Source organism: Diadema setosum, chromosome 16 (genome assembly GCF_964275005.1).
Source record: "Diadema setosum chromosome 16, eeDiaSeto1, whole genome shotgun sequence".
NCBI lineage: Eukaryota > Metazoa > Echinodermata > Echinoidea > Diadematoida > Diadematidae > Diadema > Diadema setosum.
This window is the reverse complement of record NC_092700.1, coordinates 13,238,886-13,257,797: the sequence shown is the minus strand read 5'-3', so window position 1 is coordinate 13,257,797 and position 18,912 is coordinate 13,238,886. Positions and strand designations below refer to the sequence as shown.

Here is an 18,912-nt window from a genome sequence, read left to right as displayed (position 1 = left end):
TTCGACCGCAAAGATCGTCAACGAGAGTGCTGAATAAATCTTGCCGGATCGGCTCATTAGCATACGTGCTGCGGACTGACTGTAGCTGTGATGACGTCATCACCTTTAAAATAGTTCCGTCAAAATCGGCTCGATTTTCTTTATCGACGATTTACTCGAGTTATCTTGATTTAGAGCAGTTTTCCTCTGAAACCACTCAATTTTCATAAAAATTGTGTGGTCAACCTACTTTTTGACGGCCGTTCCGTTCCCGGGCTTTTTGGGGGCCCCAGACGACGGGAAAGACGAATTTCACTACCATAACACCTCAAGTGTCACCAAAATGCTACAAGAGCTTGATTGGACCACTCTGGAACAGCGCAGAGAAAATGACAGGCTAATTATGATGTGCAAAATACACAATAATCTTACTCCTCTTTCAGCACAGGACTATATTATCAAACAGGCTACTCAGTTAACGAGAGCCTCGCAACCACACTCCTATCAGGTACCATATTCGAGAACTGAATCGCATCGCCATTCGTTCTTCCCAAGAACTGTAAGGAACTGGAATTCCCTGTCGTCAGACATTGTTTCTGCGCCATCTGTGGGATCATTTCGAAACCGTCTAACGGTTGATCACAGTGGCTAGTTGTTTTCGTCAAATTTTCTATGTGCTTGTAAATATCTGAAAATAAATTGTATTATAATGTAAATAGCACCAGTCTGCAAGAATCTTCAGGCTATTGAAGGAGGCAGACTTAACCAGAAGAAGAAGAAGAAGAAGAAGAATTCATCTCTAAGGGAGAGCCGCCGGAGGCGGGGCCGAAGGCCCCTCCTCCGGCGGCTCTTATACGTACCAATATGCTAATTTATATGACGGAAAACTGGTATTCTGTAATTTCCCCATATGATAATAATAATAATAATAGAACGTTCTAGGTAGTATCCAGTCGCAGTAGGCCTAGGCCTAACGTTAGACCTTAGACCAGTTAGGCCCTAACGTTATGATCTAGTTACGCCTAAAACGTGTAACGTTAGGCCTTAATCATTTTTTATCTTAACTTGTTAACGTTAAATGTTAGACTAGTAGAAATAGGCCTAACGTAGGCTACGTAGGGCCTAGCCCTAACATAAACAGTTAGAACTAGTTAGATCGTTCTAGATAGAACTTACAGAAGCTGTGTCTCTGTGAACTGATGTTGTCTCGTCACATGTGATAATCCAGTTATAAAAATCCAACCTTAAGATCCGTGAAAAATTGACGAACCAAAGAATTGGTAGAAAACTAGTTTCTAATCCAGGGTATAAACGTTGGAGCTAACGTTAGAGTAGGAGCCCTAACGTTAAGTTATAGATGAAAACAAATTCGTCCAACAGCCGGTTGTAACTTGTACCGTACCCACACTAGATTCTATAGGCCCAGGCCCTGCTCAGTTTCTACTAGAGTCTACTCTAGTTCAATCGGTGATCGCATCGTCAGTAGATGCTCTACCCAGGCCAACAATGCACCAGCCAACTTTCCAGACATCCGGTCACACCACGACTCACAACTGTATTCAGGTGGAGAATCGGATTCTTTCCGATTATGCGCTTTCTGTAGAAACAACCCGGGTCTGCGTTAGCGCATTGTTTGATTACGCGCTTGCAAATTCTAGGTCTATCGGATTCTCTGTAGAAACACGCTGTTTGATTGTTTTTAGAGGTGCTTGAGAGGCGCACACTAATTTTGCATGCGTGCCAAAGAGGTTTTTGATGCGCGCGTTGTAACAACTCGGACTATTACTGCGTGTAGCCAGAACGCTACAATGCACAGTAGTTTATACAGGCCGCTCTCATAACAAATGCATAGTATGGTTGAGGGGTCTAGATAACGCGCACAAAAATTTGTGATGCTCTTATGATAAAAATTATTCCACAATCGTACCTGAATTTCTCAATAAATATCACGAAAATGCAGAAAAATCACCTCCCAGAATCTCCTGATGATACGATGACGGAGTAGTGCGCTGTCGCCGTTTGTATGTTGGACTTAATTTTATGCGTTCAATTTCTCGGGGTATGTAAAGGTCGCGCAGCTGCCCTATGTAGTTTCATGCGTGAAAGTGTCTGCCCCTCTCTGCGGCTGTAACGTGCTTTGGCTTTTGTAGAATATTATAAACGATCGATCGAACAAATTACGAATTCTATCGGCTACGATCATACGAACGAGACAAGCGAGACGACACGTCTAGGCTACAACATCCTTAAAAAAAGATTTTAAGCTAAGGTAGGTAAATTATAAGGTAAAAGATTGGAAATTTAGTGAAAAATTTGTTCCAAAAAATTGGAAATTTAGTGAAAAATTTGTTTGAAATCGAAATTTCTTACCTGCTTCCTTCTCATGTTTAGCGGTTGACAGGTATGTTTATTCCATGGGCGTATCGACAAATTTTGCGCTTAGTCCTACGCGTAATATTGCTTGCTATACGCAGTTACGCTATGCGCGATCATTAAAAGGGCATTGTACCGGTTTTTTATTTTTTTATATGTTGTTCTTTTAATTCTAAAAGACCCAGCGGTGCAAACAGAATCAAAATTTCATAACGATTAAGTCCGTAATTTAATGTTAAAAATGGAACTTTTTAGGTGAGAATTATGCTAATGAGCTGACGAGCCCGGATGTTATGATGTCACAGGTGCTCTCACTATTACTGATTACAAGTGCTCGGATACGTGCGTGCGTTAATTCGTATCGAGTAGCAGACGACGCTTAGGCCTAATTTAGCTAACAGGCGGCGCTTGTGTACTGTTCTATCCATGTAGATATCTCAAATTTCACTGAACCAAATCGCACCAAAATTACAGGATATACTTCATAGCATATTTCAAAGTATTCTCTTATATTTGAACGAAGTCAGTAATCGAGAATATCAATATTGACGTCGACTTTCAAGTCGTCACTCAAAAAAAAAACTCACTCTTCGCGAGAGATCTTGGCGAACGCAAGATGCACAAACGAGAACTGAAGTTAGCCGACTAGTACTGTGCGAACGGGGAATTTACGCGAGAACTAAATTCAAAAGTGTAATGATTTTTGCGACTTGTGTGATATAGGAACTTTATTTTTCATTCAACTTACCACAAATGATTTGTAAATTTATTTATTGCCCCCGATTACTTGAAAGATTTGTCTCATGATATTAAATGGCTAACTTCAGTCTGTGCGTGCGCAGCAGGTAGGTAGGGCCTGGCCGCAATCACTCGTGTTAGTCGTAGAGCAGATTATTTTTAGCGACGCCGACAGGAAAGTCGACATCTACACTTACGCTTCACTACACGTGATTTGTTTTCAATTAACGTGAGCTGTTGGATATGAAAGTATTTCCTGTGAGTTTGGTGCCATTTGGCAGGGTGAATTTTGAGATATCTACATGGATACGGAAGTACGCTAGCACTATACCTACACCAGCGCTGGGATCGCGAAGCGGCGACACTGTGTTAGAATCTAAGTGGTCAGGCCACTCTTCCGAGATATGGGTCCTAGTAGGCCTACTGAAACAAACTGTTAGATCTAACATTAGTCCTTGGTGTAAATAACACCACTATGAGATTTATCTCGACTACAAAGCATCTGAAATCCATTGGTAAAGCAGATACCGTACCTGAAAAATCCGGCACAGGAACAACAGTGCCTGCAGGACAAGGGTCCAGATCTAGATCTGGAGTCTGGACTTTCGTCTGGACTTTCTTCAAGTTCTGGCAGCAGGGGTATGTAACGTTTTCTACGCTGTGCCTTATTAGCGCTGTGCACATAGGGCCTACAGCTGCAATGTCGACGGTGAGTGAGTGTAGGGCCTACTCATCAAAACTTGGACTGCCACGTAGAACCTACTCCTTGACTGCTCAGTAGTAGTAGTCCTAGTTCTAGTATTTCAGAGTCTATGTGTACTGACTGGTTACCGTTTTCATGTTACTAAGCGTAAATCGTGCGTGCCGTTGAAGAGAGTCTATCTACATTTGGATTTAGATTCACTCAGCCCTCATCTACGTTAGATAGTTTGAACTGGCGAACCATCGCCTAATCATGATCATCAATGCGTAACGTTACTTACACACAGTCTTCTATGGGCAGCACGTTCGGATAACGATGCCAATTTCATTTTGCATATCTGGAATTTCCCCACAAGTTTTATCTAAATAAAAAGCTGTTGAAGAGATTGCTTTTAAAGATTAATAGATATTGTTTAACATGTTTATTATAGCTCCATATTGCAATTATACTAAATAACAGCTTTTGCAGTACTTCGTGTGAGATTTCATCAGTAAATTGGCATTATGTAGTTCGTCTTGCTAATGTCGGAGTTGTGCACCAAGAGCACCTGTGACGTAGGCCAAATTGTGTGGATCGTTCCATGGCTTGCTCGTTTTCATTTTTTTTTCAAAAAAAAATCATTACAGGCTTATCCTGGGTTTTACAATCCTCTCTTTCCAGTAGTAGGCATCAAAAAATGTAGATTAGAATATCAGACAATTAGAAAATGTCAGTACAGTTTTCTGTTAAGTCCCTGCGCGAGACCTAGTACCCTTACTATACACCACACTGTACAATCCAGAGGGACAACCAATACAACTCATCCCGCCGTCAAGCAAAGCGAGGCCGAGTTATCCCCGAGTCCGAGTCTAGCCTGACTCCGTTCGGGTAAGTTCTGAGACTGAACGTTTTTTGGTTAATATTTCCCATTTTCGTCGTTACCCATCGAATATCTTGTTAAAACAGCGTTATTCCGCACATTTCCTAGGCATACGTTCACATTTTGGAGCAAAATTTGACAACTTTTGCAGGCGTACCAGAACTTTTTTGGGGCTTTAAAGGCGCATAATCCCGGTAGTGTAGAGGGCGCTGTTGATGATACTGCCGATCATCAAGAGTAAAGTGCGTCTTGATGGACTTGAGACTTGAGACTTAATCTGAGACGGTTTTGAAAACAAAAACAAAGTCGGATGTTTGCCTTTACTGTTGGAAATGAATAGCGGTAACAATCGGCTCCGTAAGATGCTAAAATAAAGGTAAGATGTTTGCTTTTTAAAAAACAAAAACACAAACCGTCAAAACACTTGAGACGGTTCGACGTGTATTTGTTGAGCTCCGGAAGATTGGACTTTATCTTTATTTATTTTCGCTATTGGCGTCTGGTCGTGGATATTTGTACTTCATTATGAAAAGCACAGCGAGGTAAATTCGATCAGTTCATAATTTTGCAGATAGCGTTATTCTGTGAGAATGTTTACAGCGAATTTGGTCAATTATTTGGCGTTTATACGTACTTTAACATTTCGATTTTGCTTGCCTATTTGCGCAACTCTGCATCATTGGTGCTCACAACGCATTGACCCGACCTTGGCAACTACGCTGTCTCCATAGCGACAGGAGACTGACAGCATCCTTCTATAACGCGCATCCTTTCCCGTTACCACGCGCATCTTACACTATCAAGATCTGAATTGTGACGTGACAATGTCTTCTGGCAGTCGATTCGACGTATTGGACGATGAGGTTGCCGTGAAAAAAAAAAAAAACTCCACCATGCAACCTGAAAGATGCCGTATCTTACGCTGTGGCAGCTGCAACAAGTGGTAAAGAGTCGGCGAAAGATGAGAGTAAAGTATCAGCTGATGGCGCCATGATGGCTGAAATGGTGAGCAAGGTCCTCGACGCGATCCAGCCCGTCATTATCCAGGCGATAACTGAAGCGGTGAGAGTAGCTATGGAAGCAGCGATGGATCGCATGAAAGCAGCAGTGCCGGCGCCCTCACCACCAACCAGCTCTAGTCACTCCGTTGCACTTCATGGTTTGGACCGACTGGAGCAGTATGGGCGACGGGAGAATATCCGTATCTTCGGCCTCGAGGAGTCAGCGAGGGAGGACACAACGGAGAAGGTGATACAGCTTGCGGCTGACATTGGTGTCACTGACAACAGGAGTGACATCAGTGTAAGCCATCGACTGCCAAAGTCTCGGAGGAGCAAGGGGCCCCGACCGCTCATCGTGAAGTTCGTCAGAAGGGAGACAAGACAGGAGATTATGAGAAAGAAGAAGGAATTAAAGAAGGAGTCACGGAAGGCCGTTTACGTGGAGGAGGATCCTCCTCTGCGCAGTCGCATCTTCCGTGCCGTGAAAGGAGATCCGGGCGTGAAGACTGCGTGGACGATCGATGGCAGAATCCATGCGTTGTTCATCCACCACGGTACAGAAGAGAAAGTGACCATCGACACTCCTGACCACTTGAGCAAGCTGGGATGGAAGCCTGATAAAGATCAAGAACGTCACCGGCTACTAGGAATGCGGAGGTGACATCGTGGAGCAAATACGTAGGTTCAACTCACTAACTAATCAATCTTGTAGGACCCAACTAAATATTTTGAGTATAAATGTGACCCGCTACAACAAAATGGTCCTAAAGTCGCGCACGGTCGAAGCCGTGAAAATCGAGTTTGAAGTTAGGGCATCAAAATTGGTCAAAACTTACGATTTTCTGAATTTGACATATTATTAGAGTCTAACATGTCTTCTATCATCTGTCGAAATTTTGAAGCAAAATGATGAAAGGAAAGACCAAAAAATAGCGTTTTTCTGGGCCATGTTTTTTGGCGTTTCACCGAAGCAGAAACTGGTTCGAACATTTGGATTGAGCGCCACACATAGGCTCCGCCCCTAACAACGACCAGAGTGATCTCATTGGTCAGTTTGCTGCTTGCCGCTAACCGAAGCGTGAAGCTCGCACACTGCCCAGTCGACTGGTGCGTGCGGGCGGGGTGCGCTATGCCTAGCCGCTTCTCCTAACATCCTTGTCACTGATTGGTTGGTGAGGAGACCGCTGACGCTGTGTTTGAATGAGCATTTCGGGGGTTGCTAGGGCTTAACTTCTATTGTCCGGAGGTGAATACTGACTTGCGTGTCTCTTGATTGTGATTGCGTCGCAAGGAGAACTTTTAGGGCGCTTTTCTCGAAACAGTGATTTCCCAGACGTCTTGACATGCTCTCTTTTAAACATTGATATCTCCGCAGCCGACTATTTCTATAAAGCGTGTTATATATCAATTTAAAGCAGAAAGATTAGGGAATTGTGTCATGCAATTTTCAAATAATCGACCTCGCCCGACTTTAGGATCATTTTGTTGTAGCGGGTCACAAATGTGTGCGGGCTGCATTCGAAACTTGAACTTGGTATTTTACCAGAATGTATCAAAGATTTTGACATTGCTTGTTTTAGTGAAACTAAAACGGATTGTGTGGATGAAGTGTTAATTCCATGTGGATATAAAGTGTATAGCAAAGAGAATATAACGATAGGAAACTACGGCATGGGGGTATTCATGGATTGTGTATTGTTGCGAAGGAAAATTACGACGTACAAATATTAACTGTTTCAAACTCAAAATATGTTTTATGGGTCAAAATAATGATTTCTTCTAAAGTGTCTCTAATTTTAGGAGCAGTTTACATACCCCATGAAAAATCGAAGTACTATGAACCGCATATGTTTGAAGATGTTGCGTCCTCTATTGTTGATATCAAGGGTAAATTTGAGCATCCTATGTGCTTAATTGGAGATTTTAGTGCTAGAACTGATGATTTGGAAGATTTCGTAGATGAAGGTTATGGCGGTATCAATACTGATTTCACGCAAAGTTTAGAAACTCCAACTGGTGGTACATTACCCGTGAGGCGGAATGTGGATTCTAAAGTCAATTTGAATGGAAGAAAGTTGATAGAATTATGTAGAGCGTTCAATTTATCAATTTTAAATGGGCGCTTTGGTGGCGAATCAGGTGTGTATACCTGTAATAATTCAAGTACTATAGATTATTGCTTGATATCTAGTGATTCGTTTAACACTGTAAAGAAATTTGAAGTGGATTGTTTTGATGATTCTGATAAACATAACGCACTACAGGTTTACTTTGATTTTGATTTCGATGAAATTAATGATGAAACTACATGTACGCATGGAGAGTGTAATGCAGTCGAAGGGTTAACAAAGATTGTGTGGGATCAGGCAAAATGTTCTGATTTCAGAAGTGAAATTAACGAGAGCATCGTAATAGATGACATCTCCGCGAGAATGGACTCTGTTGAATTGAGCAATGTCAATCAAACCGTGATAGATAATTTGTTCGTTTCATTACAATCTGTATACTTTACGGCAGCCTCAAACACGAATATTGTTAGAATGTCTGTAACAAAGACTAAAGGTAATTTCGCAAAATCTTCAGATAATAAACCATGGTTTGATGATAATTGTAAGAAACTTAGGAAAAGATTTATCAAAGTGAAAAAAAAAGAAGAAATGTAAATGTAATAGTTTCAATCGTGATGTAATTGATAAGTTTGAAAATGTTAGAAGATCATACAAGAAAACTTTGAAGAAAGCACAATACACGTTCTTTAAGGACACTCATGAAAAGTTACGTACGTTAAAGTCTAAAAATCCGAAGGAGTATTGGAATATACTAAATCCCTCAAGAAAAACGAAATCAGAGAAGTGTTCAATTGACATTGGAACTTTCCAGGAACATTTTAAGAGTTTAAATGATATTAATGATGGTATGCCGAGATTGAAACCGACGAGTTTTGCGAATACTTGTAATGCAGCACATATTCCTCTTACCATGCATATTGAACATGATTATAACGACCGATATCTGAAGAAGAGGTGACTGCTCATAAAGCAATTGAAAAACAGTAAAGCATCTGGTTTTGATTTGATACTTAATGAATTAAAAAAAGCAATGCGTCATTAGTGAATGTAATAACCAAATTATTTAATTTAGTTTTGGATAATTCCAACGGATTGGACGATTGGTATGATACGCCCTATCTACAAAAAGAAAGGTTCTGTTAATGACCCTGATAATTATCGTGGAATATCTTTATTAAGTTGTATTGGCAAATTATTTACTTCAATAATTAATGATAGATTGACAGATTTTTTCGATGATAATCATGCCATTGGGGAAGAACAGGCAGGATTCAGAGAGACTTATTCAACTGTTGATCACATATATTTGTGTTGCACTCAGTTATTGACTTGTATTTATCACAGAGAAAAAGAGTATGTTGTGCGTAATCCGAAATATGTATCAAAATCTGAAGTCATGTGTTCTCAACAATTCAGAGCGTTCTGACTTTTTTAATTGTAATATTGGAGTGAGGCAAGGTGAAAATCTATCTCCTTTGCTATTTGCATTGTACATAAATGATTTTCAAGATTATGTAATTTCCGCATATAATGGTGTTAATTTTTTGCCTAATAATTTGTTGACCGTATTCCATGATAAGGGAATAGATGTATTTCTAAGACTCTTCTCATTGATGTATGCTGATGACACTTTAATCCTGGCAACTAGTGAGAACTAATTGCAATCTGCACTCAATGCTGTAAGCGATTACTGCAAATTGTGGTTACTACAAGTTAATGTTAGTAAAACAAAAGCAATGACTTTTTTCAAGAGGAAAAGTTAGAAAATTCAAGCCCTTTAAGTTTAATGAGAATATTTTAGAAGTTGTAGATGAGTACACTTACCTTGGAGTTGTGTTTAATTGTAAGAATGATTTTAAAAAGGCCCAAGCTAAACAAGTTGATAAAGCGAAACGAGCAATGTATAGTCTAATAGTTAAGTCTCGAAAGATGCGGCTCCCACGGCTTGTTGTACCATTCTTATTTATGGAAGTGAAATTGGGGATATGAAAATTTAGTGCTTATAGAGAGTCTACAAAATCAATACTGTAAACATTTACTGAGATTAACAAAAATACTATGAAAAGTATGGCTCTGGAAGAATTAGGTAGGTTTGAAATAGCATGTACTGTTAAGGAAAGAATGCTTAATTATTGGTTAAAGATTATCACTGGAAAAGAAAGAAAATATTCATCCATTGTATGTAAAACTATATAAGTCTTGCATAACTATAAGATATATTCATCGCCATGGTTGTTGAAAGTTTATGATACACTTAATGAGTTAGGAATGTCTTTTGTTAGGAATAGCTTTCTTCGTGGTTTAAGTCTTCGTGGTTTAAGTCTTCTATAAAGCTTAGACTACGTGACGCATTTGTACAGAATTGGCAGTCGAAAAATAAGAAACAGTTCGTGTTGTAGCAATTACAGAATATTTAAAACGAATTTGTGTGTAGATTCATATTTGTTAAAAATCCCTAGCATGTTCAGAAAACCTCTTTCCAAATTTCGCTGTGCCAACTACAGATTGCCAATTGTGACTGGTAGATATGTTGGTATTTAACATTGTGATCGATTTTGTGATCATACTATAATTCGAGCAACGTTTGTCTGTTTGTTCCTCTACTCCTCTCAGGTCCTTAGTCCGATCTCCATCAAACTTAGTGGGTGGATGCAGGTTCACCGCGAAATTGCCCTTAAGGGGTTCATTTTTGGAAAGGTCAAGGTCACTGGGGTCAAAGGTCAAATAACTGTTTTTCGCTACTCCTTGGGATTCCCCCAGAAATATCCTCAATGGGGATTTCCCAGGTGTAGGCCTACTTATATGGGGATTCCCCCAGAAATATCCTCAATGGGATTTCCCAGGTGTAGGCTTACTTATGCTTCCAGCAAGTTTGGCCAAGATCGGACCTAGGAGTAGCGCAAAACAGTTATTTGACCTCCGTTGACCCTGTGACCATGACTATTTCTGGGGAAGTTCTCACTTAAATTGTAAGTACATACCAAACTACTGGGATAACTTCATCATAGCCCCTCCCCCCTCTATGCCCCACTTTCGCTGATTCTTATAGATTAGGTGATGAATTTCACTATTTATTTGAGTGCCATACATTGACTCATGCCAGAAATAAATTCATTAAGTCCTATTATAGAATAAGACCGAACACTTTAAAGATGTCCCAATTATCTAATCCCAGAAATCGTAGTGAGTTGATGAATTTAGCTAAATTTTGTAAGGAAATAATGAAGCTCCACAAGAAATAACTATCATCAATATCATTATTTGTTTTTTTTTAAATGTTAATATGTATTTACAATTTTTTGCTTTATACTATTGAAATTGCTTTTGTCTGCGTTACTGTTGCCTGCTTTTTTAACAGTTTTGTTTGCCTTGCTTCTCTCTCTCCCTCTCTCTTACTCTCTTTCCCTCCTCTGGATCCTGCACCATTCTGTATATTTTGTATATTTTGTAAATAACATGCAATTTTCTGTATACATATATATATATAATTTAATATAATGTATTAACTGACGTTATCTGTTACGAAGTTTGTTCAAATTTTCTTCAATACCCTGACGTTGGGTGACATAAGAAAATAAAGAAGCATTGTCATTGTAATTGTCATTGTCAACCATTAGCTGTCATCAAGAGTAAAGCGCGTAGGTGTTGCTAAGTAACGTTGCCTTCGTTGCAAAGATAGTAGAGATAACAAGATAGGAAGGCGCGTGATAAAAATGGACACAAAATGGCTACCCTACACGACGATACAAAAGAGAGCTAAGTACAAACTCAGTACACCTAGAAACATCAATCATTTCCAAAAGTAGTGGTATTTTTATTATCTTTAAAAAAAAATTTAAAAATTATAGTCGTAGCTTTTTTTCGATTAAGGAGATTATTTTGAAGAACGACATGTTAAAATAATAAGGATTGTTTCGTGGAGGTAAAAATTTGGCAACAACATGATCTAAAAATAAAGTGGAATAACGCCGTAATAACAACATATTCGAAGGTTAACGACGAAAATGCGAAATAATAACCAAAAAGGTTCGCCGGAGTTCATCAAGGAAACCCCAATACCGAATAATGACTTACTACCGGAAACCTTAGACTTTAAAGAAATAGAGGATATTGTGTTTACATCAAAGGGGGTAGAAAAGTTGCTTTGTGGTTTGAAGATATACAAGGCCCCTGGACCGGATGGTATAACTCCACGAGTCTTGAAGCAGCTGGCAAAAATTCTGGCTCCAATTCTTTGTAATATATTCCGGTTGTCATATGAATTAAGTGAAATACCAAATGATTGGCATGAAGCAAATGTTGTACCAGTCTACAAGAAAGGTAATCGATCTACTCCTGTAAACTACTGCCCCATTTCGCTGACATGTATTTGCTGCAAACTAATGGAACACGTTTTAGCCAGCAAAATTACGAAGCACGGGGACGAAAATAACATTATCTTTCCCCTGCAATATGGCTTCCGTAAGAACATGTCATGCGAACAACAATTACTAGGTTTCACAAGCGATCTACACAAGAACTTGGATGAAGGGCGTCAAACAGATGTTATAATCATGGATTTCTCAAAAGCCTTTGACAAGGTTGTACATGAACGGCTTTTACGTAAACTGGACTACTACGGTATCAGGGGAAAAAATCTGGGATGGATTCATAGCTTTCTCAGTGGAAGAAGTCAGAGGATCGCTTTAGATAGTGTTAAATCTTCTCCAATAGCGGTAGGATCTGGAGTACCTCAAGGGTCGGTTCTTGGGCCTTGCCTCTTTCTGCTTTACATTAATGACTTGCCTGATGGTCTAGCGTCAAAGGTTCGCCTTTTTGCCGATGATGCAATTTCCTACATGACCATTGACAATCAACATCATAAGCAAAATCTTCAAGAGGACCTAAACAAAATTGGTGACTGGGCGGAAAAATGGATGATGGTTTTTAACACAGATAAGTGTAAGGTTTTGACAATATCTAGGAAAAGAAGAAAGGTGCAACACGTGTATCATCTAAATGACGCCCCTCTTGAATCTGTTGAATCCGTTAAGTACCTGGGTGCAACCATCACTTCTGATTTGAAGTGGACCCAACACATCAACAATACTGTCAATAAAGCCAATAACGTCCTTGCATTTCTAAGACGCAATCTTCGCGTAAAATCTTCTGATGTTAAAGCCACAGCTTACAAAACGTTGGTTCGACCAATTGTTCAGTATGCTTCCACAGTTTGGGACCCATCTTCCAAGAACCTAATCCACAAAGTGGAAATGTTCCAGAGAAGAGCAGCGAGATTTACTTTAAATCGCTACCATAACACCTCAAGTGTCACCAAAATGCTGCAAGAACTTGATTGGACCACTCTGGAACAACGCAGAAAAAATGACAGGCTAATTATGATGTACAAAATACACAATAACCCTACTCCTCTTTCAGCACTGGACTATAGTATCAAACAGGCTACTCAGTTGACGAGAGTCTCGAAACCACACTCCTATCAGGTACCATACTTGAGAACTGAATCGCATCGCCATTTGTTCTTTCCAAGAACTGTAAGGAACTAGAATTCCTTGTCATCAGAAATTGTTTCAGCGCCATCTGTGGGATCATTTCGAAACCGTCTAACGGTTGATCACAGTGGCTAGTTATCTTCGTCAAATTTTCTATGTGCTTGTAAATATCTGTAAATAAATTGTATTATAATGTACTGTAAATAGCACAGTCTGCAAGAATCTTCAGCATATTGAAGGAGGCAGACTTAATCAGAAGAAGAAGAAGGAGTCGCAGTCTCAGAACTTACCCGATTGGGGTCAGGCTAAACTCGGACTCGGGGACAACTCAGCCTCGCTTTGACTGCGTTACGAGTTGTCCCTCTGGATTGGTTAGCGTTGTACTATAGGAGCGGCCTAGCTGTAGCGCTTCGCGTTCTGGCTGGTCACAGTTATGGTCCGAGTTGATGCAAAAGACGCTTACAGTGAAAACAAAGTTCTGGTAAGGGCTTGAGAACCCGTCTGGCACCATTTCATATTTGCTTGCAATATATCGAAAGAGTCCACAAAGAAACTTACCTGGCTGACGCGGTTTGCCGGAATGATGAGTCGTTTTGGAGTATTTTGAGAAAAATAATAAAAGTCGGAAAACCGACTTCTATTCCAGAAGGCTCCAGACTAACTCGGTCTCAGGGATACTCGACCCTATTTCAGACAATTTACACGCAGTTCGTGATTGCCATATTCTACTGTATAATACCAAACGAGGCCTAACTGAACAGACAGGAAAGTGCGTGCTAATCCTGTACAAAACAAATGGACAGCGCGCGGTCCTCAAGCCTATACGCACATCACCTCAGTTGCTGAGACGCGTGGTCTTTGAAGTTTTTGTTGTTGTTTATCAAGCGTCTTTGATTGTTTTTAGAGGTGTTTGATAGGCGCACACTAATTTTGCATGCGCGCCAAAGAGGTTTTTGATGCGCGCGTTGTAACAACTCGGACTATTACTGCGAGTAGCCAGAACGCGAAGCGCTACAAACAGCATGTTTCTATAGAGAATCCGATAGACCTAGATTTTGCAAGCGCGTAATCAAACACTGCGCGAATGCAGACCCGGGTTGTTTCTACAGAAAGCGTGTAATCGGAAAGAATCCGATTCTCCACCTGAATGCCGTTGTGACCGGATGTCTGGAAAGTTGGCTGGTGCATTGTGGGCCTGGGTAGAGCATCTATACTGATGATGCGATCATCAATTGAACTAGAAACCTCTAGTAACGTTAGCGTTAGAAACTGAGTAGGGCCTGGGCCTAACGTGGACTGTTAGTGTGGTACAATTTACAACCGGAAGGGTGTTGCACGAATTTGTTTTCCTCTAACTTAATGTTAGCCGGTTAGGGCTCCTACTCTCTAATGTTAGCTCCAACGTTAGAAACTAGTTTTCTACCAATTCTGTGGTTCAGACATCAGATCAGCCAACTACCAGGTCACGAACGCCATCAGGTACTACCGGGAATTCACTCGATGAACTGCATTGGAGAGACAAGAGGGTATGTGTGACAGATGACATTCACAAGAAAATACTCTCTATAGGACAAAATATTCATGCAGCAACTTCTGGTCGCACACTAACTATGAAGCATGTGTTAATAGCAAAAGCAGTGCAACAAAAGACAGGAAGTATGGCGGTAGAGCAATGAGGTTCCTAGCATGCCCTGGATTCCTCTTTGGCAGTGCAGGGTTAAGAGACATCCTCATAGAAGCTGGGATAATCGCGGAAGGGTCTGTCAACAGAGTTCTTCAAGGAGATCACTGGGAACGAGGATTTTATGCACATTCTCTGGCCGCTGAAGCATTTCATAGACTTCGTTTCATATCCTTTGTTGATCAGATAGAGAACGACTTATGTGAAACTCTGAAGCAAGATGTTGATACTTTGCGTCAGAACCCGTCTCATGCTGCTCTAAAGAAGCTGGTCAATGGAGATACCTTCAAAGATGTTGCTCATCTGTACAGTGATTACATCGAGACTTTGGGCCCAAATGGCAAGTTCTGGTCATCGTATATTGACTTGATTGGAATACTTCTGCGCCACGTTCGAGCTTCACGTACAGGGAATTGGACTCTGCATATCAACTCTGAATTAGAGATGCTTCCATGGTTTTTCGTATGTGGGAGGTCAGTATATGCAAGATACAAGCTGCTCTATCTACTCATGATGCTTAGGCTTTCTGTAACCCATCCAGATGAGGAACAGCTTCTCACTGGAAACCTGTTCACAATCCAGAAGAGCACACACCCGTTTTCCAAAATACCTGCTGATCAAGAAACAGAGATGGGTGTCAACAGGGACTCAAAGTCACCAGGAGGTATCACAGATATAAGCATGAATCCTGCAGCTACCTTGAAGTGGGAAGTGTTGTCAACTGAGAGGGCAGAGTTCGTGCGGCACATGTCGGTCCTGACAGGTGATCTGAACAGCGTGACATACTCACCTGATGATGCTGGCAGAAAACGAATTCAAAGAGATGAGGAAAATATCCAGCTTATCATGAACACAATTGAGAAATGGAACAACCCTTTCACAGACAATGGGCCACTTTGTCACATTTCTTCTGGAAGACAGGCGTCAGAGGAAGTAGCTATGGATCTGTTAGGAGCTCATGACAAAGGAAGAGAAGCACTGATCCAGTTCACTACAGACAGATTGCAAACACATCCTGATCCTGTAACTTCAGATGAGTTTCAAGATGAAACACAACTCACAGGACAGACAGGATTCTATGACAAATGGCCGAAAACTCACACTGAAAACCTTTGCATCAATGTCCAATCCAGCAAGAAGAAAAATCCAGGGGAAGACACTGATGATGCGATAAACAAGAGACCTTTTTCACAAAATGACTATCATTGCTTTGAACAGAGGGTTCAACGTTGATGAAGTACTTCGGTATCCTCTTGGGCCATTGCCGTATTCTTTGGCAACAGAATCTGGAGATCTTGCAAAAACAACTAAGTCTGTTTTGATGCATGAACTGGAAAAACTTGTTGAGGCAGAAGAAACGCCAAGTCCGACAACTCCTCAAGTCATCATAATGGATGCAATGGCTCTCATGCAATCGTTGAAACTTGCTAACAATTCAACATTTGGAGAACTTGCCGAAACTGTCATGAAGATCATCATGAAGCAAGTGAACTCCGGAGAAAGAACGTATGTGCACTGAGTGTGTGACACCTATCCAAACATTTCAATCAAGAATGCTGACCGGAATTCCTGGATGAAGTCGGCAGAAGGTAGCTTCGCGACCATAATCTCTCATCGAGAACAGAGGGTTGACAAACAATTCAAGAAAGCTCTTAGAGACGGTAAGTTCAAGGAGTCATTAGCAGACTTTTTGATTGAGGAGTGGAAGCAGCCCAAATACGCCAGCCTGATTGGCAAACATGTTCTCTATGCAACATCTGGAACCAAATGCTTTGCTTTCAGCGTTGAACATAACCTCATGAAATGCCAAGAAGTTGAAGACCTCATCTACAACATGGAAGAAGCAGACCAACGATTGATTCTACATGCTCATTTTTCATCTGTGCATTTACCTGAGGCACGTATTGTGATAAGATCACCCGACACCGACGTCATGGTTCTTGGGGTAGCAGCATGTGGAATAGGCTGGATAGATAGCAAATGTCTTTTCCTCACCGGAACAGGATCAAGAAACAGATACATTAATCTAACAGCAATCGCAAAGAAACTTGGAAAATCTGTCTGCGATGGCTTGATAGGTGCTCACCCTTTCACAGGATGCGACAGTACTTCAGCCTTTAGGGGAAAAGGAAAGGCCAGTGTTCTGTGGCTTCTACAAAATGATGTAACCTTCTGTTCTGCAATGTCATTGCTTGGGAGTAGTGTTTCATCGTCATATGCCTTGTATGAGTCTTGTGAGGAAGCAACATGCATATTGTACAGTTACAATTCCAGGAGTAAGAAGCTCACTCCTCTTCCAGCTCTTACTGTCAATGAGTTGAGGTCCACGATGTTTTCATCCGGGACGTCTGATCCAGCTAAACTTCCTCCATGCCAGAGCGCCCTGAGGAAAAAGGTGCCGAGAGCAAACTTTCAGGCATACATTAACAGAAACTGCATAAATTCCGCTCAAAGCATTCCATCTCCACATGGTCATGGGTGGATTGTCACAGTTCCCAAGGAACTCAAGATTGATTGGATGGATGTTCAGCCAGCACCATCGATTGTTTTGGAAATGACGTGTTGTGGCTGCAAGTCTGTGTGTAAGACAAATCAATGTGGCTGTAGAAAGCATGGACTGAAGTGCACAAGTATCTGTTCTTGTTCAAAAGAATGCGCGAATCAACCAAATACTTCAGAGAATTTTTCTGATGAGGATCCTTCAGACAATGGAGCTTTTGAGTCAGAAATCCAGAGCTCAATACATGAACATGATTCTGACATGGATGATGAGTTTGTATACTAGAGCTATACTGAATTATGAGCCGTGTTGCTGTATGAAATCACTGAATGAAACATCAGACATGTACTAAATAGCTATGTACTGAATAGTTTTATCTGGTTAGAGGATCACTTCAGATGCAGAGAAATGTAAAGTTATGATATGTATAACCCTTGAATTGCACAGAATATCGTGCGTGTCTTGAAGGTACCTTATCCTTCTTTTTGTGCAGAATTGCTAAAATTCTGCTAAACTTTTCCCACAAATTTTGTAGTTGTCATTCTTGCGATCTAGACTATCGCTTCTGAGACCTGACTGTATGATACATTTTTGTTTGTTTGTTGAAAGTAATATAAACCGTTCCACTTTGTTTTCTTATTTCATCGGACTAAAAAAAAAGAAGACAAATATGCAAATTTCACCCATCTTTTAAAAACTGTAGACAGGAGTATTTGCTGTGGATAAAACAATGTTTTGAGAGAGTTCCCGTCTATGTGACGTCAATTTAAAGGATCTTATGTATCCATTGTTCCATTTAATAATCATCAATGAATGTGCTGAATATATGTAGAATTTGAAATCTGAAAATTAAATATTTTTTTGCGTTTGGCACTCAGCAAAAAGTTGTATTTTTTTTTTGTTACAGAACATATTACACAGTGTACGCCTCTCTTCTATAGTAAATGATCATCTTGTCAACCAGGTAATTCATTTTAAATTTAATTGTATGTAACATTTCTTTCTTTTTTTTTTTTTGCTTTTCACAGCAATATTGTTATGACCATTTTCCGCTGAAAAGGTAGCAATAAAATCATGCTTTATAGATATTTTATGTTAAAAGGATATACTCAAATTCTGAAGGTTGCCTTACTTTCAATGATTCCCAGAAACTTATATTGTTAATATTTAGAAGTCAGTTTTACATGGTTTTTAAGGGTAAAAATTGTAAACAAAAACTTATGGTTGATGGAACTGGGTTTCAAGAAGCTAAACCTTACTCTCTTGTAATCTATAGTGGCAGAATTTATGTTAAATCATGTACTCGCATTGGCATAAAATGTAAGTCAATTCAGGTTATTTTATTATACCCGTAGTTCGAACTCACAAAAATATCGCCGCTCAAGCTCTTCAGTATTGATGTGCTCTTTTTCATTACTGGCATCAAAAGTTTAGGAGGCCGTTTGCCACTGGCAAAACACGTAAACTGAGTTGCATTCAGCTTATAACAGATCGGAATTGCATTGACAGTGGTCATA

The 18,912-nt window shown here is 40.3% G+C and overlaps 2 protein-coding genes across 2 annotated transcripts in view; one reads left to right on the top strand and one right to left on the bottom strand.

Annotated features, from left to right (window-relative positions):
- Positions 1 to 18,912, bottom strand: part of LOC140239543 (solute carrier organic anion transporter family member 4A1-like) — a 180,901-nt gene that overhangs the window by 60,888 nt on the left and 101,101 nt on the right. The window lies entirely within an intron of this gene.
- On the top strand, positions 12,639 to 13,268 carry LOC140239544 (uncharacterized). Its single transcript, XM_072319378.1, has one exon. It carries the CDS (start codon positions 12,639 to 12,641, stop codon positions 13,266 to 13,268), a length of 630 nt encoding a protein of 209 aa, XP_072175479.1.

What these genes read in the sequence shown, in the direction of transcription:
- LOC140239544 (XM_072319378.1), top strand. Translation starts at nt 12,639, where the DNA reads ATGATGGTTTTTAACACAGATAAGTGTAAGGTTTTGACAATATCTAGG.